The following is a 25,775-nucleotide window of genomic DNA, read 5'->3' as shown; positions in this document are numbered from 1 at the left end:
CACTAGAAAGAAAGCTCTACGGGAATGAGGACTTGGCTTGTCCGGTTTCCACCTGTTAACCCTATGGAATGGGAATCTTGAGCAAGAAAGGTGCCTTTCTGAGAAAAATGCCAACACTGAGGAAATGACTCTTCAAAGTTGGAGAGCACTATGATAGTAAAGACATCAACTGACCTCTTGGATCCAGTTATCCTTGAAATAAAATCAAGCTCCTGGATTTTTCATTATGTGAACAAATCGATTAAGCTTGTTTATGTTAGTTTCTGTTCTTTGCAACCAAAAGAGTATTGACTGATACATCAGTAAATGGAATCTCCAATTTAAATCAACCTGCAACCAGTCAGGGTTTAAAGGGAGTGTCTTGCCATAAAATCCCACGCCTGGTAGGAAGAGTTCTGTGATTACTCAGCCACCAAGCAGCCCCCAGACCCCCAGAAGCCACATATAGGAAAGTGACTGTAGTTCAGCTCCCTGGCTGGGGACTCTTCCCCAGGGAAGACTCGGTTCCTGCCTATCTTTTAGTCCTTTGCTCCATATTCCTTGTAAATAGAATCCAGAAATTCTTTTTTTTTTTATTTTATTTTAAAAATTGTTTTAGAGAGAGAGAAAGGGAGAGCATGTGAGCAGGGAGGAGAAGCAGAGAAAGAGGGAGAGAGAGATTATCTCAAGCAGGCTTCATGCCTGATGCAAGGCTCAGTGTCGTGACCCCGAGAAGATGACCTGAGCCAAAATCAAGAGTTGGACACTCAATAAACAGAGCCTTCCAGGTTCCCCAGGATCCAGAAATTCTTTCTGGGAAGGCTGAAACCAAGTAAAGATAATGGGATCGTCCCATCATGATTGATTTAAGATGTGTGCAATTTTGCCTAATGAAATATGAGAAGAAGTCTAGGGAGGCTTCTGGAAAAGTTGTCTTTGCTCTTCCAAAGGGATTTGGGGAAGGATCCCCTTTTTTTCCTTCCTCCAGCCTTTGGATATTGTTGGGTGAGGACATGCTTAGACCTGTTGCAACCATCTTATGATGGGACTAAAGCCAACCAAGGCCATGGGGTTAGAGGAGCAAAACCATGGCAAGACTGGTACACAGTGGCCACATAGCTCTTGCTCCTTGTATACTACAATGTTTTTACATGGAGCTGTGGGAACCTCTGAGGCTCTCTTTCATACACCCTGACACCTATTGTGGTGTCAGGATAGGGTTGGCCTGTTTTCTTCCCAGGCACTTCCTCATGCGACTGTTCCAACATGTTTTCTTTCAAAAATCTATGGACCAATAACAGACACTAATTTTTATATTTAATGTGTTCCTTCCCTCCCCTGGGATATATATAAATTCTTCCAAGAATTCTTCCTTCTTCCCCCAAAGTGTTCCTTAGGCGGGAGTGGGACAGGACTTTAGGCCCTACAGCTCAGCAATCATGTGGGGGATAGGGGGAGGGAAGGCAATGCCAGTCTCCTCTTCCTGTGAACAACCTCAAATTTTGATTTAATCTGGGAGTAATAGAGAGAGAACCACCTCTTCTAGGGGGTGAGAAGAAATTGTCCTCTCCCTAGAATCCTGAATTCCTCTCTGGACTGATGTCTCTTGACCTCTCTCTCTTCCTACCCTCACCACCCCATCTTCTTTTCCATTATGGAGGTAGAGCAGGTGGTAGTTGATGGTGGAAAGGTTTTCTTTCACCAGTTCGACAACCCTTTGTAGGTTGTCGATCTGGTCGATCTCAGTATGGTTCTTTTACAGTGTGAAGTATGTAGTACCTCTTTACTTCTCAGCTTTGGACCTCAGTGTTCATGCCTGAGTTCGTGCTCCAAATCTAGGGTAACGCACTTGTAACCACATTGCCTTACTCAGGCTATATGTGGGCTGGGCACTGTCTTAATACATTTCTTCCATACGCTACTGTGAGAGAGTATGAGGGTCAAGTGTGCTTTCAGCATGTGGGGTCTTTGGTGAGGTGTCCCCAAAGGACTTTGAAACAGGGTCATCTGCTGAAGAATAACCTTTAAAAAGTTGTCACACACTGAAGCAGAGATAGAAAGTCACTTTAAAGAAACCACATGTTACTCAGGCAGTTAAGACTAGACTTTAACCTGATTGATTGTACTGACTTGTTTAGAGAACAGACAGGGGAAGTAGAGATGGTCAGCCATGGACTCACAAAAAAGGAGATAGATACAAACACAAGCTGTGTCCAATTAATGATGGGTCACAGAATACAAGAGATTAGGAGTGGATTTCAAGTATTCTTGAGTCAATGGCAAAGCCAGTCTGTCTCAAAGTGGCATGGGTGACATTCATTGGTAGTATTATGGCCTTGGCATATCTTCACTCCTATTGGGAAGACCATCCTATTGAAAAATGGATGTAGGGCGCCTGGGTGGCTCAGTGGGTTAAGCCGCTGCCTTCGGCTCAGGTTATGATCTCAGGGTCCTGGGATCGAGTCCCGCATCGGGCTCTCTGCTCAGCAGGGAGCCTGTTTCCTTCTCTCTCTCTCTCTCTGCCTGCCTCTCAGTGTACTTGTGATTTCTCTCTGTCAAATAAATAAATAAAATTTAAAAAAAAAAGAAAGAAAAAAAGAAAAATGGATGCATAATGTTGTCTTAACCTGATGAGAAGAAGAGCTTGAAAGAACTGTGTTTCTAATTTTCTTCCCGATTCCATGTTTATCGGTCAATGTTCTGAGGGTGACATGACTTCCCATGTTGGTTAACCTAGAGGGTGAGTCATGTAGACTTAAGGGTTGTGGTCCCTTTTGTACTATGAATAGTAAAGTGGAATTCTGATTTTATGCATTCTAAACTCAGTGAGTGTAGCGCACCCCTCAGAGATGGACTTGTTCTTAGTAAACTGATAAAAGAAGTCTGCGGAGCCGGTGAGCAGGCACCAAACTGTTGTGTGGTGAGAGTCCTCAGGATAGTAAATGTTCTCTGAGGCCTCTTGGGAGAAGTTACTTAACATTCCTTTACTCAACATCTACCACCCCCTCCAGTCTACCTTCTTTGAACACAACTGTGCTTTTGTATAGAGAATAGTAGAAGAAACATGGGTTTTGACATCACAAGACCCGGATTTGAATTCATCTTTTCTACTTTGTAATTGAGTAACTTGAAACAAGTTCCCTAACCTCTCTTTACCTCCGTTCCCCCAGTAGCAAAACTGGAGGAATAGTGTATAAAAAAAAGACACATACTATCATCTCTGAAAAACAGTAGATACTCAGGAAACTCTTATTATAAATTGTTGACAAGTAAGAAGTAGATTAACCTCAAGAGCAGACTCTGGGAAGAACATTCGATTGAACTCACTCCTTCTCCTCCAAATTGTAAGGGAAAACATCATATGCTGTTCTAGTAGCACTCCTTTCATCTCCTACCCCACCCTCGCCTACTCTTTACCTAGCGAGATAAAGGCCAGAAACCCAGCCTTTTGCTATTTTTACTTTTCTCTTCCCCATTCTTTACACTATGAACTCTTTGAGGAAAGAGTCTTTCAATGGATCTTCTCACTGTCCAGCACAAATGGGAGCCACAGATGGAAGCCCATATAAAATTTTACATTTCAGGGCACCTAGGTGGCTCAGTCGGTTAAGCATCTGCCTTTGGCTCAGGTTATGATCTTGGGGTCCTGGGATGGAGCCCCACATAGGGCTCCCTGCTCAGTGAGGAGTCTGCTTCTCCCCCTCCCTCTGCTCCTCCCTCCAACTTGTGTTCAATCTCTCTCTCTCTGAAATGAACAGACTTTTAAAAAATTTACATTTCTTAACAGCTACACTAAAACTAAAAAGAAACAGATGAAATTAATTTTAGTATTATATTTTATTTAACCCAATATAATCAAAATATTATCATTATAACATATATCAATATAAAGATCATGAAGGTGATATTTCCTGTTTTTGTACTAAGTGTTTAAAATGTGGTGTGTATTTTACCCTTCTGTCTTATCTCCCTTTGCACTAGCCATCTTTTGAGTACTCAGGAGCCGCATGTAGCTAATGCTTGTCATTGGACAGCAGGAGTCTAGCACAATTCCTGCAACAGAGTAAGTAAAAGGCAAATGTTCAATGGATGAATTTATAATACTAAGTGCTATTATTATGTCTTCCTGCCTCTGAATAAACTTGTTCTTTTCAAAGTAGGACAGAACAATAAACTGTATTTTGCCTTTGATGTATAGCATCTATACTGCATGACCAACATGACTTAGCATTAAATTTAGAAACTATAATAAAACATAGATCTTAATATGCACATTCTAGTAGGACATGGACTTCACTGTGCTTGTGTAAAATTGTGGCTCAAAAAACTTGCAAGCCCTTTGAAAATAAGTATATGTATATTTTGTTTTCATTTGCATGGGCCATACCTAGTATTTTTGCAGCCTTGTATTATCTGCTATCAGATTCCACAGAATCTCAGAGGCTTGTTTTTAAAAATTCAGTCTAATTATTAACCCATTTCATTGTTCATTGCTTAGCTTCCCAGAACCATGCTCACTTTGCTCAACTGAGATTAATTTGACCAAAAAGACAGTCTGTGCCTTGTGGGACTTTTCCTGTTATGCAAGGTGACCACCCTCACAGCTATCTGGTTAGTCATTTCCCACTATGAACTTCTGCAGCTGGAACTATTGGCTATCCCTTTCTAAGGACAAAACTGTATCTTCTTTCTTGTGTTTGTCCTTACTGCTTTTCAGTATATTCTAATAAGTCAAGAGTATTTAATTTCCCCCACACAATTGCTGACGATCACAACCAGGCAATTTTTCTCTCTCTTTATCACCCAGTTACTTTATGAGAGCATGAAATGGGCAGTAGTACTGCAGAGTGATAACCACGGAGGGGTTCGTTCCCATGGCTAACTTACACCACCACTCCACAGTGGTTCCATTGCCAATGTATTTTGCCACTTCATTGCTGAGAATGTCTCTTACTAGGTTAGTATCTATAGTGGATAATAAATTTCCTATAATGGTAGTTGTGTGATGCACAGAGTCATCAATGGGCTCTTATCAACAGCATTCCTGGGTCTCAATGAAACAGAGGGAGAGAGATACAAACAACTCTGAATCTCTCGTGGTCCCCATCAAAGCTAAGTTTTATGGTTTCTCAGACTGAGGAGGAGAGGAGGTAGAGTCTAATTTAAAGCCATAATTGCCCTCCTTTGGATTCTCACAAACAGTGTTCCAGTGATGTTCTCCAGCTTGCTCCTAATTTCTGGGGGAGCTGGGCAGTTTATATTCTATGGGTTTGCTGTACCGACGACCATGGGGCCCCCTCCTTCTTTCAACAATCTTTTATTTGTCACCTACCACATACCTAGCTCAGAAGATACAGTGGGGCCAGATGGAGCCCCTTCCCTCAGAGTGCATGAGCTAGTAAAACTCCTAGAACCTGGATCAATTTCCCTGCTCCCGCAGGGCCCCTTACGGTCCTCACTGGTGTCTCTAACCCCAAACTATCTTGTTTCCAGTTTCCTTAGGAAAAATTGTCCCAATAGCAGTCTCTTTAAAAATCAAGGTAGTTTTGAATGGGGGTATTAGGTATTTACAAATCGGGTGTTTGGAATATTTACACAATTTACAAACTGAATGACATCCGGCACTGTGATGCTGGCGCCTTCGGCCGCTCTGGAAAATCGAAACCATTGAGATTGAATTCAAATAAAGTAATGTAGAAATCTCACAGATGAAGTCCTGTTGCTAAGCAACCTGACAGACTCGCGAGTGGGGACCAACTTGCCTCCCACACTTGACCATCTCTCCCCAGTGGTGGGACGCGGAGACCTCATTGGCTCCCGTGTCCTCTCACTAAACTCCAATTGGTGGGAGAAGCTCTCACTCCGTTTCCGTTGGCTCTCGCCGTCTCTCGCCGCTCCGTAATTGGCAGGCCGGCTCTCGGGCCACCGTACGTCACTCTCTCACCCCACTTCCTCGGCCCTCCAACTTTGTCCCCGCCCCTTCCCCCGCCCTTCCAGCCACGAGGGTAAACCCTAGCAAGAGCCCGCCTCCACTTTTCTTCGATTGGTGGAAGCCGGACCAGGGGGCGGGCGCTGCCGGGTAACTCTGCGGGCCGCGATTGGCTGCTGGAACCACTGTCCGGCCTCCCACCGACTCCCGGCTGTGCCGGAGTCGGGTGGGTGGGCAGCTATAAAGCTGGTGACGGCGGGGAGGCACCGCGTCTTGCCCCTCCGTGGCCCCATCTCTTTCTTTCTACGGCCACCGCCCGGTCACATTTGGGTGAGTGCCCGGGCAGGGGGCGAGCTGGGCTGCTGCGGTGCCGGGCGGGGTGAATACCAGGCGGAGGCGGTGTCCTTGACTAGGCCCAGAGGAGCTCCAGCTCGGTCCGGGGTGGGGGGGAGGCACGGACCCGGCCGGGGAGGATGGGGGCCCCGCGAGCAGGGCCGTGCCTGGCCTCCCCCGCCAGGGGCCTGGGGCCGACTACGGCGGGTTTGACGAGGGGCTGGGGAGGGGAGAAGGCGAAAGGGCGTTGAGGGCCAGGGTTCTAAAGACACAGCCAGGCGCAGGAGGTGCCGGGGACGTGGCTGTGATCCCCTTGAGGCGACCGGGGCTGGGGAGGCGCCTCAGGAGGGGACGAGGAAGGAGCTAGGCTGCCCAGGCGTTCCCAGTGCTTTGGGTTAAGGGTGGGCGCCGAAGGATGGCGAAGATCGCATCTAATTAGATGGAGACTTGTAGGTTGGCAGGGGGTGTGTCCTCTTACTGCCACATCTAGAGAGTGGCCGCGGTGGGGGAAAGGGAAGTGGGCGAGCATAACTTTTCTTCCCCAGCTCAGGTGCAAGAAAGCATCAGACCCGTGATTTAAGCTGGCCGAATACTTGGGCTGTTGACTGCTTCAGTCGGCTTGCTTCGCCTCTCACAGATTCCTGCCTCCCACCTTCCCGCCTCTATATTTTTTATGCCCATATTAAAGAAAAAACGGGTTTTCTTGGTGTTCTGAAGTCCCTTACCCCTCCTTCCTGCTAAGAGCTTCAGGGTCAGCCTGACCTGATATGACGTAGTGGACAGGCCCCCACAGGGCCTTCACACACAGTGGGTTTTGGGTTAAGCCAAGTATAGGGTGTCTTTGAAAAACGTGTGTTCTTCTTTAACCAGGGGTAGAGAAAACAATTACTCTGACCTACGCTGGAGGAGGGATTTGGACAACAGGTTGTCTCTGCTTGTTGTTTGCCCCGTGGCCTTGGCCTTAGGCCATCACAGGCTTCTTTCACTGCCCACCTCTGCCACAGCTCCTTCCAGCTGCTGATGTTCTTGTCAGCCTGCTGCGGTGGGATGATGTGCTCTGGCTTCTGCTGAGTAACATTTGCTCTGTCACACTGATGAATTAGAACAACAATGGCAGGATAAATGACAAAAGTAAGACAAATGGAAGTGTTTGTATAGTTAGCAGGTTTTTTTCCTTTGGAGATGGCGTTTGGACATCCATTGTACAGATTGTTAGAGGGCAAATTGAAAGTCCTTCACATGGATCTGTTCAAATAGTTCTTTGTATCTTGAGACCTCTAAGCGGTTTGTGTTCTTTCTTGGAGCAAAACTTTCTTTTTAAAATTTCAGTTATTTTTTGTAAGGGTAAGGAGGCCAGGGATAGCGTATTTTATGGGAAAGAAGAAAGACTTTATTTTCTTGGTGTTTAACCTTTGTAGGTCTCTTTCTCCTAAATTTGTAGGTTTGCCCTTTATTCAGTTCTAGTTTAATCAGTAACCCCAGTTCTTAGGAAGGTGTTTCCAATGGGGGAGAAATTACAGGATATTTTGTTTGGGACCATAGAAGGCCACGTCATCTGCTGGCTATTTCGGAGCCTTGCCTTTGATTTTGTTTTCTTCTTACATATTCCTCCAGAGTGCTTTTACATCTTGTTTTTCTTAACTGTGAGATGGACCTTAAGATTTTTTTAAGATTTCATTAATTTCAGAGAGAGGGAGAAAGTATGAGCAGGGTGATGGGCAGAGGAAGAAGCAGGCTCTCTGCTGAGCAGGGAGCCTGATGTGGGGCTTGATCCAGGGACTGTGGGATCATGACCTGAGCCAAAGGCAGATGCACAACCTACTGAGCCACCCAGGCATCTCAGACTTGAAGATTTTTTGATTGAGATTTTAGATAGCTTTTCTGGAAGGAAGTGCAAAACCCTGATATTGATGTAACGTGTATTTCCTCAGTGACCCAGAATTATTTAAAACTGTAAAGCAGTGGAACTGAATGAGGGAAGATACAGTTGAGGCTCTAGTTTGAGGAATTTGATGGGCTATGCATCAGAATCTGTAGTTTCATATGGAAAAGAACAGTCTTAAATTTTATGTTGGGTACTAACAAACCAAATATCATAGAAGAGTGTGATATTTTTTTTAAAAAGATTTATTTTTTAAGATTTATTTCAGAGAGAGAGGGGGAAGAGGGGCAGAAGGAGAGGGAGAGAGAATCTCAAGTGGACTCCCCACCAACCACTGAGCCCTCTTACAGGGCTTGATCTCACAACCCTGAGATCATGGCCTGAGCTGAAACCAGTTGGACGTTTAACCAACTGAGCCACCCAGGCGCCCTGTGTGATATGTTTATGTCTCTCAGGATGGTGGTACAGATTCAAAAGGTTGAAAACATGTTACCCAATCTAATGAGAGGATAGTAGGACTCAACTCTTAATAATCTATTCATTCTGAGGCTTTCGATATGTGGCAATGCTCACTTGCTTTCAATTGAGTGTGGTTAGAGCAGTAGAAGAAGAGCTAATTTTTTAGTCTTCATCTTTGCCAGTTTTGTGATTAGGGATGTGTGCATATGGGAATGATGATAAGAACAACCAAATGTTGTCTTACTCCATTTGGATCCCTTACATTTTTCAGTAGAAAGCCAATTTTCTTAAACACTTTCTGGGCACTCTTTGGTGCAGCGCTCATTTAAAAAAGTGATAGCAAAAAGAACTTACTAACGAGGGCTGCTGACAGGTACTCAAATCTAAAAGGTTTGTCTTCTGTGATAACTCCAAATTCAGCCCCTCAGAAAATGGCAGTTGAATGACCATTTCTTCAAGATCTCAAAGAGATTTCAGAAGAATCAAAATACAGCCCTTCTCCCAGCAAGAGTCTAGGAATCAAGTGTGGCTAGGAATACTGCCCCTAACTAGCACTGTTTTTACTTATTTATTTATGTTAAGATTTTATTTATTTATTTGTCAGAGAGAGAGAGAGAGAGCGAGCACAAGTAGGGGGAGTGGCAGGCAGAGGGAGAGGGAGAAGCAGGCTCCCTGTGGGACTCAATCCCAGAACCCTAGGATTATGACCTGAGTTTAAGGCAGACACTGAACCAATTGAGCCATCCAGGCGTCCTGACTAGTTTCACGTTGACAGTAGACTATGAGGACTTCGTGTGGATGACATAGACCTGCTGTAGAAGTGCGGGGCCCTCATTGGAAACTTGAGGAAACCTTGGAAGAGGTAGCTTAGAACAGGGCCTCGAAATAGGAGTAGAATTCCTAAGCAGACCAGGAGCTCTGGGGAGAGGCAGGCATGTGCGTTTTTTCCAGAGAGAACTAGAGCCAAGGAGGGTACAGGCATGGGCAAAGCCTTACTAGCAGTTTTGCTTGCTTGTGCCTAGGGAGAAAAGGTTGCCAGCCCTTTCTTATGAAAAAGGATGTCCCGATTTCTCTCCTGGTGTAGTGAAAAAGATGGGCAGGCAGCTGCTGCTTCTGGTGGTCCATGTACCTACATGGCTGCTGGGCGCATTTCTCTGATGACTTGTTTGAATCAAGGCTGAGGAAGGATCCAGAAGAAGGAATTCAGAACTCTGAGCAAACCCCAGGAGGAAGCATCATTGCATGAATCTGGCAGCCCTAGCAGGCTCTGCAGTCTTCAGTTTTTATCTTTGCCAAGCTCAGGGCCCCTGTGCTGCGGCTCCCGGCGCTCAGACGTGCTTTGTGCTAACCTGCCCAGCCGCTTGCGGTTCCCTAACTGCTTCCTGACCCGGTGGCCGGCCTCCATCTGACTCTCTGAAAAGACCTTCTGTTAGAAATAAGCTGATGACTGGCTGGAGACTTTGGCAGAGCAGTTTCAGTCAGGATAGAGAGCCCTCCTAGCTGCTGCAGACCAGGAGGGAAAGCCCGGTCCCTTTCTAATGGACTGTTCCCGCGAGTGGCGCTTACCGCCTCCGTTTGCATTCCTGGTCTCCAGGCCTGTCCTTCTCCGGAGAGCTTCGCTAACACAGCTGTCCTCTGTGAACCTTGGTTTTTCTTCTGTTTCTTTCTTCTTTGCTCTAATGCCCTTCTCTCCCTTTCTCCTCCTCTTGCTTCTCCTCTCTTGCCCATCCTGTCTTTACCCTCCTCTTCTCTCTGCCCAGCTCTCCCCACCTAAAGCTCCCTCCAGTTGAAATAATCAAAATTGAAAGAGGGAATATTGGCAGTTCAGGAGAAATTTTATTGATGAAAGTAGCGTCAAATGCATATACGTACATGGTTTCAAGAAGAGATATTACTAAGTTATTTAAGTTATTTAGTCTCAGCATGGAGGGAGAATCATGTAGTCTCCGGTTAATCCGGCAAAGGCAGATGCTAAATTTGCCAATAATTAAGTGGAGAGCAAAGGTAATCATGTTTTCATTAAACATAGAAACTGCTGTCTCAAGGAACAATCCTCCAGACCAGATGGACACAAAAAAATGCTCCAGTGTCCCCTTCCCTTTTTATTTCCACATAATTTAAATGATACTAAAGCTTAATGCTCTTTTATCTTGATATCATGTGCTTATCTTTTTAATACAGTCACTGTAGGGAAAAATCACTTGGAAAAGGTTGGGGAGGGTGGAGGTCGATGCAGTTGAAAAGTAGGAACAGAAGATTAAGTAAACGAAGGTAATTAGATCTTGTTACAGAGATTAATATTTTGTTTAAAAAATACTAAGAACCAGGGTAATGGTGTATTGGTGCTTTATATTACGAAGTGTTACTCACATATTTTATCTTCTCAACCATCTGGGAGGGTAGGTATTAGCTGCGTGTGATAGATGAGAAAACTGAAGCTCAGAGGGGCATACATTGCTAAAGCCAGAAGCTCCTAAGGGTAGAGCAAGCTCTTTTTTTTTTTTTTTTTTTTTTAAGATTTTATTTATTTGAGAGAGCACGAGTAGGGGGGAGGGAGCAGAGGGAGAAGCAGCGGGGTCTGAGGACCCCAGGATCAACGCCCAAGCCAAAGGCAGACGCTTCACCAACTGGACCCCTCAGGCACCCCCAGAGCAAACTCTGGAATGTGGGAGTCTCATTACTCCGGAACTTGCTTGTCCAGTCCAACTTACTTATATTCCTTTCGTTCAATTCATTATAATTCAAATTTAGTAAAGACAACTAACAGCTCTCCTGGCGATGCATTTGGTTTCAAGCCAGAATCAGTGACAGGAGCTTCCTCTGGCAGTTGGTTACCAGGACTGAACCTACCACTGTAACTCCTGAAATAAGCGGGGTGGGGTGGGGGGAGTTTTATAAGCTTTAAGTATCATTTTTCTAAGCAGAGTCAAATTCTGTTCTATGCAGTGTAATTGGACAAGGAATTGTTTACTTTAACTTACTTTGAATTGGAGTCATTATTTGAATTTGTGTGGTGATTGATGACTTTAAAAGAAGTTCTTATTTGAAATTCCTAGTGCCTGAAGGAGGAAACACAGTGACAGACCTGGAGACTGCAGTTCTTTATTCCTCACACAGGTACGGCATCCTGTCATGCTGCTAAGGAACGCCTTCCTCTCTCATGGAAGGGGGAAATTTAATTTTTATCCCAGGGCAAATGGCCTCTTGTGTGCCCCGCACATTCTTAAAACCTATTAACAAAGTTTTGTATCTTTAAATATTAGTTAATGCCATAATGCTTTGGGAGACTGGCCAGTTTTGTGATCATTAGACTGATGTTTGAAATCTAGAAACTAATTTTTTGACATTTTTAAAGATAAAATTTAAAAAGAAAATTTACACATTTTATTATAAATATAGAGTCCCCATTATCCTGCCTAGTTTTTTTTTTGTTTTTTTTTTTTTTATTTTAATTGTGGATACAAGCCTCTTAAAAATAGTGAAGTACCTTTTTATCAGCAAAAAGTTGAAAATATATGCAGGTAACTTTTTAAGCTGTCAGGTTTTTAAACTGTATTTGATTTAGAATTTTTTTTTTTTTTTTTTGCTATTTAGTGAATGACTAGAATGCCCCATTGTGTATGGCATTCACACTGTAGTGTGAACATCTCAGATCTTCAGCTGGCCTTTTTCTTTTTCTAAGTGTATCTGGCCTACTTCAGAGAGCATTTGAGAGGACAGGGTAAGAGCATACACTTACTAGGGTAGTTAAAAGTAAAAATTACAGATCAGAAACTATCAAACTTTTTGTTGTTCGAAATGCCATGGAAACAATTACTTCCGTGTATTAATTTTCCATTCTTTTCCAACTTAATCTTACTCCACCTTAATTTTAACCAAAAGCCAACTATTTCAAATTGCACAGCTTTTTATTAGGAATATAATGAGGACATCTTGGCTGCAAAACTCCTCAGAGAATGAGCAATATTGACTGAATTAGAAAATGTAAAAATTTTTTCCACACCAAGCTCAGAGTCATGATTCACTTCCAACCTGTTGAGTGTGGGTTAAACTACGTTTTCTTCCCCCAAATGAAATAAGGCACTTACTTAACCTCTCAGAAGTTTAAGCATAAAAGTTATGCCTTGTTTCTTAGGTACAATAATATAAGAACTGATCAGAGCTAGTCAGATTATGGTAAATATGGATTAATTCTGGAATCAAAGCCTTGCATTGTGGCCTTTAATAAACTGTTCAGAAGATTGTATGTACATTTTATTTCCAGAAGCATTTCAGGCCTCTGGGTGAGGGACGGAAGACCACACTGTCCTCAGTGTATTTAGAGCAGTTTGAAGAGTGGGAAGAATCCCAAGTGGTAACCTTGTGGGAAAGGCTGGGAAAGTGGGTAATACTATTGCCTCTGGTTTGGTGACTTAGAGGGTAGCATATGGGAGGGGTTCTTCTTATAAGGATAAAGACTGGTCTTTGGTTTTTAACATGAGTTGTAGAGCTCTTTTCCTTTCTTTTTCTTTTTCTATTTTATTTTATTTATTTATTTGACTGAGAGAGATCACAAGTAGACAGAAAGGAAGGCAGAGAGAGAGAGGGGAAAGCAGGCTCCCTGCTGAGCAGAGAGCCCAATTCGGGGCTCAATCCCAGGACCCTGAGATCATGACCTGAGCCGGAGGCAGAGGCTCAACCCACCCAGGTGCCCCCTGTCGAGCTCTTTTTTGTGGATTGTGCAGAGGACTTAATCTTGTTTTACTGTAAACTCAGAATCTGCCTGGTAACATTTAGGAGCATACCAGAGCTTTGATGACCCGTCTCTGGTCTAGTTCTCCTGACCTACTGCTTGCCTGCTCTACTCACTAGGCCTCACGTTTCACTTCAGGACTTCAGGAAGTTAGCCCAGCTTTTCCTACATCTTTGTACCCTGCCTTTTTCGATGTTGTCCACCCTGTTGAAAATCTACCACTGTTTGCTTCTGCAGAGCTTTACTGACTACTCCTTACTCATTCTGAAGATTCAGGGCAGCTCCAGTAACCGAGAAGCCTCTCTTCCTACTCCTTCCCTTGCCTCCAGGCTGGGTTAGGTAGTTCTCATAGCATAATGTGATGTCTCTGTTGTTTTCCTTGGTTATTATTAGGTGTTTGTATCACCTAATAACACATGGAGAGGGTGAATATTTGAAAGGGGAAAGCTTATCTTCTATGAAACTTATCCCACAATGAATCTTGGAACACTGAAAAAATTGAAAAGAATAAAAATAAAAAGGGGGAAAAAAACTTATCCCAAATGTTTGGCATGTAACATGTTGTCATTGTTTGAATAAATGAAAAAACATATAAATAAGATTCTTATGTTTAGAAGGAAGATTCAATGGTATCCCTTGGGACCTTTAACTTAGATTTTATGATTATATTTCTAGGTGCTTTTTTTTTAGGTTTTAATATACTTACAACTTTTTTTTTTTTTTTTAAGATTTTATTTATTTATTTGACAGACAGAGATCACAAGTAGGCAGAGAGGCAGGCAGAAAGAGAGGGGAAGCAGGCTCCCTGCCAAGCAGAGAGCCTGATGCGGGTCTTGATCCTAGGACCCTGGGATCATGACCTGAGCTGAAGGCAGAGGCTTTAACTCAGTGAGCCACCCAGGCACCCCAATATACTTACAACTTTAAAAAAATATATTTATTTATCAGAGAGAGGGAGCGAGCACAAGCAGAGGGAGGCAGGGGGAGAAGCAGGCTCCCTGCTGAGCAAGGAGCCTGATGTGGGACTCTATCCCAGGACCGTGGGCTCTTGACCTGAGCTGGAAGGCAGATGCCTAACTGAGCCACTCAGGCATCCCAGGACACTTACACCTGATGACCTGTGGGCTAAGCGTAGATGACATGATCTAAGGATACCTCTCTGCTTTAGATGTTCTTAAGATTTCAGTAATTAACTCACCAAGGCAGTAGTCTATAATTTCATTATACCTAATACTATACCAGAGTTTGCAGAGTGGTAGAGGACAAATGACATAAACATAGAATTGGACTTTTCATTTTTAGGAGTCAAAGTAGTAGTTGGTAAATGCTAAAGAACATTGGTGAACCAGTAGGACCCAGGTAACTCTTATGAGCCAATTCATTAGGCAAATGAAGACCTGAAATTCTGCTACGTAAGGAGCCCCTTCCAATTAATGTGATGCCTAAAAAGGAAATTGAGTTGTTGAAGTTTAAATGGGGAAAACATTCTTTCTCTAAAATGAATAGGCTGTGTCGTTCTTCACACCCTGACAACTGTATATTTCGGCTGGGTTCTGAGTAGACTGCCCGTGGAAGTACGCAAGGGAGAGAGAAGATGGGAAGGCGAGGCCGGCTTGTGTCAGTGGAGGCAGCAGGAAGGGCTGGGGTGGGGGTGGGGGGAGTGAGGGACGGGGTCGGAGGGGCAGGTCCGATCTTGAGCTCAGCAGCAGAGGTGCTGGTACTGGTAGATCCGGCAGCTTCAGTAGGAGTGTGAGCTCGTGGGATCCAAATAACCACATTCCCCCTTGACTCCTCTGGTCCCACCGAGCTTCTAAGCATTTCCCTATATTAAATTCTCCACTGTTGGAAGTATCTAGAATGTCTTCTCTTTTTCTGATGAATACTGTCTCTAAAGAAATTGAGACGGCTCTGATAGGTTATGTGACTTGCCCATATGCACATAGCAGTGTTCTTGAGTGGGTAGCACATTTATTTTACTGTTAGTAAGTAAATCTAGACACCACTGAAAGTATTGACAGCGTGGCAGCAGTCCTTTTTTTAGTGCCCTTTTAAAAAAGAAACAGGTGGCTTTAAGAGATATTTTCTAGATGCCACACAATTAATATGTGGATTACCAGTTTTCAAATTTGGCTTTTTCCCTGATTTAGAAGCTAAGTGATACCTTGTGGTTCTATGGTCATTTATTTTCTATAGACTAGCTGTAGAAAGTATAGAATATTGGCATATGACCCTGTGATGAGTCCTGGAACTTATTTTTGCTTAAAATTTCCATCATTTGGGTTTTGGGTGGGGGATGGGGTCTTCTTTATGATAACAGGGGACTTATGGAGATTTACTTGGTAGACTTCTATAGTGTGGATTTTCTACTTGCTGAGATTGTGTAGATCATTAGAGTGTGACATATATTTATGATGACTGACTGACTGACTGATTTAAACTTCCTTGGATGGCCAGAAATAGATCAGGTACCTGAAGTCTGATTTGTGGACCATATTACTAAATTGTCATTGTATTTTATCTTACAGTGTTTTACAATAGAAGAATCTTATTTGAGTTTTCTTTACTTTTAATAATCCCGTCTTAAATCTAAAGAGACCTAGGTGGGTTTTTTGTTTGTTTGTTTTAAAGATTTTAAAGTACTCTCTCCCCCGAGTGTGGGACTTGAACTCAAAACCCTGAGGTAAAGGGTCACATGTTCCACTGGCTGAGCCAGCCAGGCACCCCTGAAGAGGGCTAGTTTTAAGTAAAGTGCAAATCTTTTTAAAAGACAATAATTTTAAGTGGCAGTATTCCATTCATACTGTAATCGCTACTTTCACATATTAAAATTGCCTCTAATACAGTCAGTGGTATTGCAATAGCATATGATGAAAGATGGTAGCTACCATGAGCATAGCATAATGCAAATAAAATATGCCGTACACCAGAGACTAATGTAATGTGTCAACTACACTTCGATTAAGAAAAATGTAAAAATAAAATTGCCCTAAATAAAATATGCTAAACTTTAGAAACTAAATTAACATTTCAGGTGGTAGTTGAACTTCTAGTGTTGATTTCTTAAGTTTGACAATCTGGAATTTGTAACCTAAAACAGTGTTTCTTCTTATTTCTTTCTAAAGCTCTTTCACCATGCCTGGGTCACTTCCTTTGAATGCAGAAGCCTGCTGGCCAAAAGATGTGGGAATTGTTGCCCTTGAGATCTATTTTCCTTCTCAATATGTTGATCAAGCAGAGTTGGAAAAATACGATGGTGTAGATGCTGGAAAGTATACTATTGGCTTGGGCCAGGCCAAGATGGGCTTCTGCACAGACAGAGAAGATATCAACTCTCTTTGCCTGACTGTGGTTCAGAATCTTATGGAGAGACATAGCCTTTCGTACGATTGCATTGGGCGTTTAGAAGTTGGAACAGAGACAATCATCGACAAATCAAAGTCCGTGAAGACTAATTTGATGCAGCTCTTTGAGGAGTCTGGCAACACAGATATTGAAGGAATAGATACAACGAATGCATGCTACGGAGGCACAGCTGCTGTCTTCAATGCTGTTAATTGGATTGAGTCCAGCTCTTGGGATGGTATGTTACATGTTACTCTGAAGAGACGCTCCTTGAGGATATGTAGGCCCAAATGACCTTTTGGTGAATGCCTCACGCAGACCTACCAGTTATGCTTGTTTTAATATGGTCAGAAATATAGCTCTTTCAACTTACTGATATATAAACTGGTTATCTTTATCACATAGGACAAAATTATAAAAATTTAGAATTTTTTTCGTTTTGCCAAAGAAGGGAAAGCATATTTTAGGAAAATAGAAGACTTCAGTGTATACATATGATACTTACAGTGGTGATCACCTTCTTGTGTTATTAACAAAAATCTTTTTCAGGACGGTATGCCCTGGTAGTTGCGGGAGATATTGCTGTGTATGCCACAGGAAATGCTAGACCTACAGGTGGAGTGGGAGCTGTTGCTCTGCTAATTGGGCCAAATGCTCCTTTAATTTTTGACCGAGGTGAGTGAGTGGGAGAGCATTTCTTTTTTTATTAGCAATGTATGTTGAGGAGGTTGAAAATATAAATAGAAGCTAGTACTTACTAAGTGTTCATTAAATGCAAGTACTGCCTGCTCAGTGCTTTATATGTGTTAGCATAGTTGGTCTTTATAGCAATTTTATGAGGTACGTAATGTCATTCTCATTTTACAGAGCAGTAAAATGGGTTTGAGTAATAAAGAGTAACTTGCCCACAGTCATTCATTAGTCACAAGTTTACTTTGTTTTCAGTTCAGTAGAGCCCTTGTGATCTCTCAGTTGCAGATAGGAGACTTATATAAGATGTTGTATATCAAAGGAATCTTAGGCCTGTCTGTGGACACTGTTATGTTTCATTTCAATTACATGTCAGTTTCACCTTGTGATTTCCATGCTGCAGGTGGCAAGAGTTGACTAGATAGTTTGGGAAGGTCCCTAGATAATGCATTCTGCTGACTACCATACAGTCATCAAGGAGCAGAAAAAATACATATCTTCCATTTTTGTTCTAATAGGACTTCGTGGGACACATATGCAACACGCCTATGATTTTTACAAACCTGATATGCTTTCGGAATATCCTATAGTGGATGGGAAACTCTCCATACAGTGCTACCTCAGTGCACTAGACCGCTGCTATTCTGTCTACCGCAAAAAGATCCGTGCCCAGTGGCAGAAGGGTGGGTTTCATCCATGAGCCTTGGTTTGGGTATCTGTTGAGGGCAGTGTGGTGGGCTCTCTCCAGTGAGATGCTGCTTTGTGGGCATCCTTCATTAGTATCCTCGAACTATTTCTACCTCACCCGCCAGACTGCATTTCCCCACAGATTTGGGGCATGTGTAATTTAGGGATGCAGGGAAGCTTTGGAAATGAGGTCTATCTATGTAAAAACGCTTATTTAAACCTACCCTGGTTAAAAAAAAAATCAAAACTAGGGTAAAAGTAAAAAACTTGAATTTTTTTCATCTTTTGAGAGAGAAACTTTCACAAGGCTTTAGTTTGCAGCTGTGATCCATAGTTGACCCTAGTGAAAATAAATTACTGAAGTGACCCCCTTTCTCCCACAGGCTGTTTGCAATTGACCTGGGAATTCATACTTACTTTTCCAGTGTATCCATTAATCTCTGTCTTTAATCCTGGAAAATTTCTTGAGATACTCAAAAGGACAGCATTTGAATTAGTGCTATTAAAACACACAGAATCATATAAATTAGGATTTTTTGTTTGTTTGTTTGCTAAAGATTTTATTTATTTATTTGACAAAAAAAGAGATCACAGGTAAGCAGAGAGGCAGGCAAAGGGTTGGGGGTGGGTAGCAGGCTCCCTGCTGAGCAGAGATTCCCGATGCAGGGCTCGATCCCAGGTCCCTGAGTCCATCACCTGAACTGAAGGCAGAGGCTTAACTCACTGAGCCACCCAGATGCCCCAGTTAGGCTTTTTCCATAGACCAACTTTGCTTTATAGAGGTTGTAGGAGAGGGTTAAAGTATTGAATAATGTAATAAGATTCATAGTGGCCCTGGAGAAGCATTGTTGCTGTTGTGTAAAGTGTCATACTGTTTGTCAGTATTGAACAGGGCAGTGATTTTTCTTACGTTATTAGGCCCCACAGTGAGAAGTACACTCTACCTTGTCTGTGTGTGCTAAACTCACCCCCAAAAATCATGAAATTACTTCTAATGCCACAAGTTATGCAGTTCGCTATTTTCTATCCTATTCTATTTCATTTTAAAAATACCCTAAAGTTAAAAAAAAAAAACGTATCTGGCCCCAACCCACTAAATTAATTACAGACTCTTAAGACTGAAGTTTGAGGGCGCCTGGGTGGCTCAGTGGGTTAAGCCGCTGCCTTCGGCTCAGGTCATGATCTCAGGGTCCTGGGATCGAGTCCCGTGTCAGGCTCTCTGCTCAGCAATGGAGCCTGCTTCTCTCTCTCTCTGCCTTCTTCTCTGTCTACTTGTGATCTCTTTCTGTCAAATAAATAAATAAAATCTTAAAAAAAAAAAGACTGAAGTTTGAAAGCAGTGATGTGGGGCGGGGATGTTGTTCTATCCCTGGATGTCTTTTTGATAACGCGTTTTAAGTCCTAGAGTTATTTCATTATACAGTACATTTTTGGTTGCTATTTAAAGCTAGAAGAACATCCTAGCCTCGGTCTAAAATCAGACTGCAAAAGTTAGTGTTTTAAATGAATTTCATCATTTCTTTGGGTTTCTTTTTCAGAGGGAAATGATAAAGATTTTACCTTGAATGATTTTGGTTTCATGATCTTCCACTCACCCTACTGTAAGCTGGTTCAGAAATCTCTAGCTCGGATGTTGCTGAATGACTTCCTTAATGACCAGAACAGAGATAAAAATAGTATCTATAGTGGCCTGGAAGCCTTTGGGTAAGAGAAGTTTATTGGGATTTTTTTTTTTCTTCTGTGTGTGAGTATTTTATCTGTCTGTTAAACCACTCTTTTAATAGTTGTGAACATTTTAAAGTTAAAAGGATCTTAAAAGTATCTAGTCTAAGCCCTTTATATCATCAGTGAAGAAACTGAGTCCCAGAGAGGATCCCCATGAATTCTGTAGTCATCTCTACTCATATTTTCTGATTTCCTCCTGTTAGATCTATTCCTGTTGTCACCATGATAGCAGAGCCTCATGAGTCCCTGTGTTTACTATGACAGCCTCTGAAATCTCTCCCTGCCTCTGGAGCCCCTGTGCCCATCCTGTAGCCACCAAGCTCAAGTCCTCTTTCCTGCTCCTTCCACATTTCCCGGCGTGTAAGGCTCCCTAACGCACCAGGCCTGTAAAACTCATTCTGTCCCTTCTACATTTAGTAAAATTCTTTTCAACTTTTTAAGACTCAGCTCCTGCAACATCCTGACTTTTGTAACTAAATAGACATGATGATGGACTTGTAGTAGTAGTGTATGTTCTGTTGGATGATGACAGAGCTTTCGTGAGTTTATTGACCCATGAGAATTAAGTTGTCTTAACCTGATGATAAAAAGCTTTGACAGAAAGGACCATATGTGTGCAACTATTACATCTTCCATGGCAATTAGCTTATTGCTGCTTGGCTTTTAATAAATAGGGAAACCAGATCGTATGCACAGATTAGAATATTAGTGACATTAAGTAATATAATAAAAACGGTCTTTGAACATTGTAAGATGGTCTTTTTTCTAAATCTTTCAGGGATGTTAAATTAGAAGATACCTACTTTGATAGAGATGTGGAAAAAGCATTTATGAAAGCTAGTTCCGAACTCTTTAATCAGAAAACAAAGGCATCTTTGCTCGTGTCAAATCAAAATGGAAATATGTACACTTCGTCCGTGTATGGCTCCCTTGCTTCTGTCCTAGCGCAGTAAGTACCTAGTTTCGCTGCCTAACTCCTCTCATTTGGGGCTGCTAGATTTGGAACACCAAGCCTGGTGGCCCGCATGTTGGTGGCAGGTCACAGGGTAACATTTTCTTTCCAGGTTCTCTAGCCTACCGTCCGTTGGCTTAAAGTATGAGTAGGACGAGGCTACAGTTACTCCTGAGCTCGAACGTTCATACCGGCCCTCCTGGCTGCTCTCTGCGGTCATCTCATTCTTGACCTGCACTTGAGCGTCAGTCCCTAGTTGACAAAGTCACTTATTCTGTGTCGTAATAACTCTCATAAGCCCCGTCATGCCCAAAGAGACAGAAGCTCTTGTTTTCAGTCTGCATATTGCAAAGCTTTAGGTCAGCTTCCTCAGGCTATGGGATGAATTTCTACTCCCAGCTTCGGTCTTCCCACACATTCTAGTTTTGGATCAGTGAGACTTTTTATTGGTTTTTACTTTTATTTATTTATTTGTAAAATTTAGTTATTTATCTGAGAGAGAGAGAGTGGGCTCCAACTGGGGGAGGGGCAGGCTCCCCACTGAGCAGGGAGCCCCACATGGGGCTCGATCCCAGGACCCTGATCTGGGCTGAAGGCAGCTACTTTACCGAGTGAGTGACCCAGGCCCCCCTTGGTGAGACTTTTCAATAGCCTTTCTTCTCCCTACACAGGTACTCGCCTCAGCAGCTGGCGGGAAAGAGGATCGGCGTGTTCTCTTACGGTTCTGGTTTGGCCGCCACCCTGTACTCCCTTAAAGTTACGCAAGATGCCACACCAGGTAAACGCCCACGCTGCCTGCGCGGCTTGTTGGGAGCCTGTGTGCTAGGGGCTGAGGCTGATTCAGCGGGCTTCTCGGGGGCGCTGGAATCTGTCCCGCAGAGTGTTCCTTTTGTGTCTTCTTCACTTTCACCACAGCCAGATTCTTACTCTCTGAGAATCTGCTGTGACTGAGTAAATGGCAGGGTAATGTCTGCGTTAGGATCTCTTCTTTCCTTTTTTTCCAAGTCAGAAAAAAGATGTATAGGGAGCTTAAAAAATCTTTGTATGGCGTTATGTTTGACTTCTTCATCAAGTTACTTTAATTTTTATCTTTTTTTCTCTCATTTTCTTTCATTCATAAAGCATTTATAACCAGGGAGGAGATGCAGGCAGGGAAAGGGACTGTGTCCGTCGAATGCAGCAGCTGCTGAGTCTCGTCACATGACTGAGTAACACCAAAGCTTTCCTTGTTGGTTTGGTTTTATACAAGATCCCTTATTTTTATACATTTATGGTCCTGGCTTATATTCCTGAGCAGGAAGGAGCAGAAACATGGAGAAAAACTGATGAAAGACTTGGCATTACTCAAATACTGTGTCATGGATTGACCATGGACAAGTTATTTATAGTTTCAAATCCCATGTTTCCTCATTTGCTACTGAACAAATGTCTAGTCAGAGATCACAGGAAGCTGCTTCAAACAGATAACCATTTTTTCTCTTAACTAAACAGTATCCAGTAGTTCTATAAGAAATGAAGAGTTGTTTTTCCTTTTGGCAGCATCTTGTTCATGTTTCAGGGCATGCTACTTTTGTCTCCCCCCCCCCAAGATTTTATTTATTGGAGACATCTGGGTGCTTCAGTTGTTAAGCGTCTGCTTTTAGCTCAGGTTATGATCCTAGAGTCCTGGAATCAAGCCCCACATCAGGCTCCCGGCTCAGCAGGAAGCCTGCTTCTTCCACTCCCCCTGCCTTGTGTTCTCTCTCTATGTCAAATAAATTTTTTAAAAAGCTTTAAAAAAAATAATAAGATTTTATTTATCCATTTGACAGAGAGACAGACACAGTGAGAGAGGGAACATAGGCAGGGCAAGTGGGAGAGGGAGAAGCAGGATTCCTGCTGAATACGGAGCCTGATGCAGAGCTCAATCCCAGGACCCTGGGATCTTGACCTGAGCTGAAGGCAGATGCTTAACGACTGAGCCACCCAGGCGCCCCTGTCTATTTTTCTTTTAGAGAGAACCTGAAGGGGTGTGGGGAGGGACAGAGAGAGGAGGGAGAATCTGAAGCAGGATCCACACCCAGCGCAGAGCCTGATGTGGGACTCAGTCTCACTACCCTGAGATCATGACCTGAACCTAAGTTACTTGACACTTAACTGGGCCACCCAGGTGCCCCTACTGTCGTCTTTTAATTTTGGGATTTACTGTTTTAGGGTCTGCTCTCGATAAAATAACAGCAAGTTTGTGTGATCTTAAATCAAGACTTGACTCAAGAACTTGCGTGGCACCAGATGTCTTTGCTGAAAATATGAAGCTCAGAGAGGACACTCATCACTTGGGTAAAAATATTAAATTGTGTTCGAACATCTTGGTACCCACCCAGAAGCCTACCAGGGAGCGCTAATAACCTGAAACACATTACTTAAAGATAAGGGTGTCCAGGCTTGACTCAGTACTAATCCGATGTCAGTGAGAATCGTGGGGAAATGGGCAACTTACTATCTCTGGTTTTACCGGCGAACTTGCAAATCATAACTAACGTTTCACGTCCTTTGCCTTTCCTTTAGTGAACTATATTCCCCAGAGTTCCGTAGATTCCCTCTTCGAAGGAACCTGGTACCTTGTCAGAGTGGACGAGAAGTACAGGAGGACCTACGCCCGGCGCCCGGCCCCCAGTGAGGACACCCTGGGCGAGGGAGTTGGACTTGTCCACTCAAGCACAGCCACGGAGGTGGGTAAAGCTTGTAGTGTTTGCTCTCGGCCTCTGACAGGGTGAGAAGTTTCCATTCCCAGGTCTCAGGGTTCAGGAGACCTGTCTCTGAGCCACGTAAAGGAATGTGGATAAAGCAGAGTCCCTCAGAGCAAGGGCTCCAGCACTGGCTTCCCACTGTGCCATTTGCTAATTGTATACAGTGCTTGGTGCTTAAATTACTAGCATTTTTAAAACGTGGCGTTTATCAGCTCAGCACAGAGTGGATCAGTGCATCGTCTTGCTTCTCGCTCTTAAACCAGTTAGGTGGCTAGTCAGCCACGAGTCAGAGCGGGGAAAGCCAGAGTGCCAGTTGGAATGCCGTGTGTACTTTGTATGGTGGCTCGCGGTGGCCGCCTTCTCTCCCGTGTTGTGTGTTTGTGTAACTTCACTATAAAGAACAGCTAGTTAGTTCCTTCCATGGAAAACTCTAGAGAATGTACATTTAACATAAACCTCTCCACAATTGTCCTTTCTCAGTTTTTTTTATTAGAACTCAGCACCATGACTCTTTAAAACAAAAGAAAAACGCCTTTTTTCCCTTTGATTTTAGCATATTCCAAGTCCTGCCAAGAAAGTGCCGAGACTCCCTGCAGCAGCAGCAGAGGCCGAAGCAGCTGTCATTAGTAACGGGGAGCACTGAGACGCTGCTCTGAGCTCGAAGACTGCGGGGCGGGGCGGGGCGGGGTGGGGTGAATGGGAACAGTTCTGGGAACGTGGGATGTCTGGGGACAATTTTAAAGGATTACATGTTGCGTAACTTTTTATGTGACTGACACGGAGCCTGGAGAACTGTCGTGTTCTTGGGAGAGTCTCTTTGCTCAATCCGCTGCCATGCTTCCGCTTGTGGTCTAGCCAGAGCTCGGTGTCCAGGAACGGTTAAGGGCTCTGGAAACATACCTCTCTGGCCATTTGTGTGCATGAAGCTTAGTTTTTCAGTGTGGTATGGTGAATCGTGTGCTTCAGGCGGGGAAAGCAGAGGTACTGGTCTCCAATTTTAATTTTTTTAAACATAAGAATTTTGTACTTTGAACAAACAAGCTTACTGAAAGTACCTGCGGTTTTTGAAAAGAACTTTCTAGTTTTGGGAATGTAGTCTTCGAATGTGTTATGCACAAACCCTGCTTAAAAATGGCAAGACGCACATGCTCTTTTTCTGTCATTTAGAAACCCTGAAGAGGGAGAAGGGGTGGGATGGTAACACTGGGTCTGGAAACTGAAATGCCGCTACCAATCCAGGCCAGCGGTGACGAGTTCTCGCAATGACCTCTGGGAACAGAGAGACGCTGGCATCGAGCAGACGTCTGCTCAAACCACGGGGCACGTTGGGAAGCTCCGGATGTCGCTCTGGTCTGCTTCGGAATCCCTGGTCCAAGGTGGAGTGTCAGTGGAGCCGTGTATGAGGAAGTTGTTGCAATCCTTCTTTGCACCTTATTTTGAAAAATAAATAAGGCATTTTTCTGGCTGCCTTTTGAAAATTTTAAAACAAAATGGAAGGATGGGGCGCAGGGCATCATTAGGTTACCTCTGATGCTTCAGTGTTACGCATTCAACTTACAGACTGACAGCCGAAATTAATGGTGTAAGTATTCTCTTTCCTTGAGTATCTTTTCAGTGAACATTAAAAAGTACAACCCAAGTTTTGTATGACCAGCCAAAAAAAGTATTCCATTTCGAGGTCTGAAGTAGGATTTATAAAGCATTTTTTCAGACTTTCACCTTAACAACAACAACAACAACAAAAAACTATCACATGGGATGAATAAGCAGACTGGTTAGACAGTTTTGTAGATCTTCTTGGTGCTGAACTATGACATGAGCCTTATAGATTGTAAAATAGAGATAGTTGGAACTAATGTACAGAACTAAATTTTTTAAACTTTATTTGCTGTTAAATTCTGTGAAGTTTCAGTTATCTAAAATAAACTTACACGAATACGAACTGTAATGTTTCAGATTGCAAGTAATACGTAATGTAGTGTTTGTAAAATACTCTTGTCTAATATTAACTAGTGGTATTTTGATTTGTACAGTCATGATTTGTTAAAATGACTTCATTTTAACATCCACTGATGTAGATTAATAATGTAAGTTCACATTTAAAGATTAATGGGGAAATGGTGCATGTAATACTTTCACAAGTATTGGGAGTTTGGTATGTTTTGAAAAGAATAATTTAACTTTTGGGTGTCAGGAAATGGGTTTTTCTCAAAGTCCATTGCCGGCAATGGGCAAGCCTAGTAATATTGGCACAGAGCGTTAACTGTACACCTTATTAACAGTGAGGTGAATAACTTTGAATAAAGTTTTAGAGAAATATTTCAGATATTTGTGTA

The 25,775-nt window shown here is 43.0% G+C and overlaps 1 protein-coding gene across 2 annotated transcripts; it reads left to right on the top strand.

Annotated features, from left to right (window-relative positions):
- Positions 1 to 6,082: 6,082 nt before the first annotated feature.
- On the top strand, positions 6,083 to 25,758 carry HMGCS1 (3-hydroxy-3-methylglutaryl-CoA synthase 1). 2 transcript variants are annotated; one of them, XM_059173918.1, is made up of 11 exons: positions 6,083 to 6,238; positions 11,639 to 11,699; positions 16,437 to 16,894; positions 17,206 to 17,331; positions 17,865 to 18,029; positions 19,572 to 19,737; positions 20,537 to 20,707; positions 21,382 to 21,488; positions 22,904 to 23,029; positions 23,258 to 23,421; positions 23,993 to 25,758. In XM_059173918.1, exons 3-11 carry the CDS (start codon positions 16,447 to 16,449, stop codon positions 24,080 to 24,082), a joined length of 1,563 nt encoding a protein of 520 aa, XP_059029901.1. In that variant the 5' UTR covers positions 6,083 to 6,238; positions 11,639 to 11,699; positions 16,437 to 16,446; the 3' UTR covers positions 24,083 to 25,758. The 2 variants fall into 2 exon arrangements, with proteins under 2 accessions (XP_059029901.1, XP_059029900.1); XM_059173917.1 differs by lacking the exon at positions 11,639 to 11,699 and having other exon boundaries at positions 6,101 to 6,238.
- The last annotated feature ends 17 nt before the right edge of the window (positions 25,759 to 25,775 follow it).

Source organism: Mustela lutreola, chromosome 5, assembly GCF_030435805.1.
Source record: "Mustela lutreola isolate mMusLut2 chromosome 5, mMusLut2.pri, whole genome shotgun sequence".
NCBI classification, from domain to species: Eukaryota; Metazoa; Chordata; class Mammalia; order Carnivora; family Mustelidae; genus Mustela; species Mustela lutreola.
Note: the sequence above shows the minus strand (reverse complement) of the source record. Positions and strands in the feature narration are given on the sequence as shown.

What these genes read in the sequence shown, in the direction of transcription:
- HMGCS1 (XM_059173918.1), top strand. Translation starts at nt 16,447, where the DNA reads ATGCCTGGGTCACTTCCTTTGAATGCAGAAGCCTGCTGGCCAAAAGAT. An exon ending in TGAGTCCAGCTCTTGGGATG is followed by an intron (nt 16,895 to 17,205) that starts GTATGTTACATG and finishes AATCTTTTTCAG; the next exon opens with GACGGTATGCCCTGGTAGTT. An exon ending in CTTGCTTCTGTCCTAGCGCA is followed by an intron (nt 20,708 to 21,381) that starts GTAAGTACCTAG and finishes CTCCCTACACAG; the next exon opens with GTACTCGCCTCAGCAGCTGG.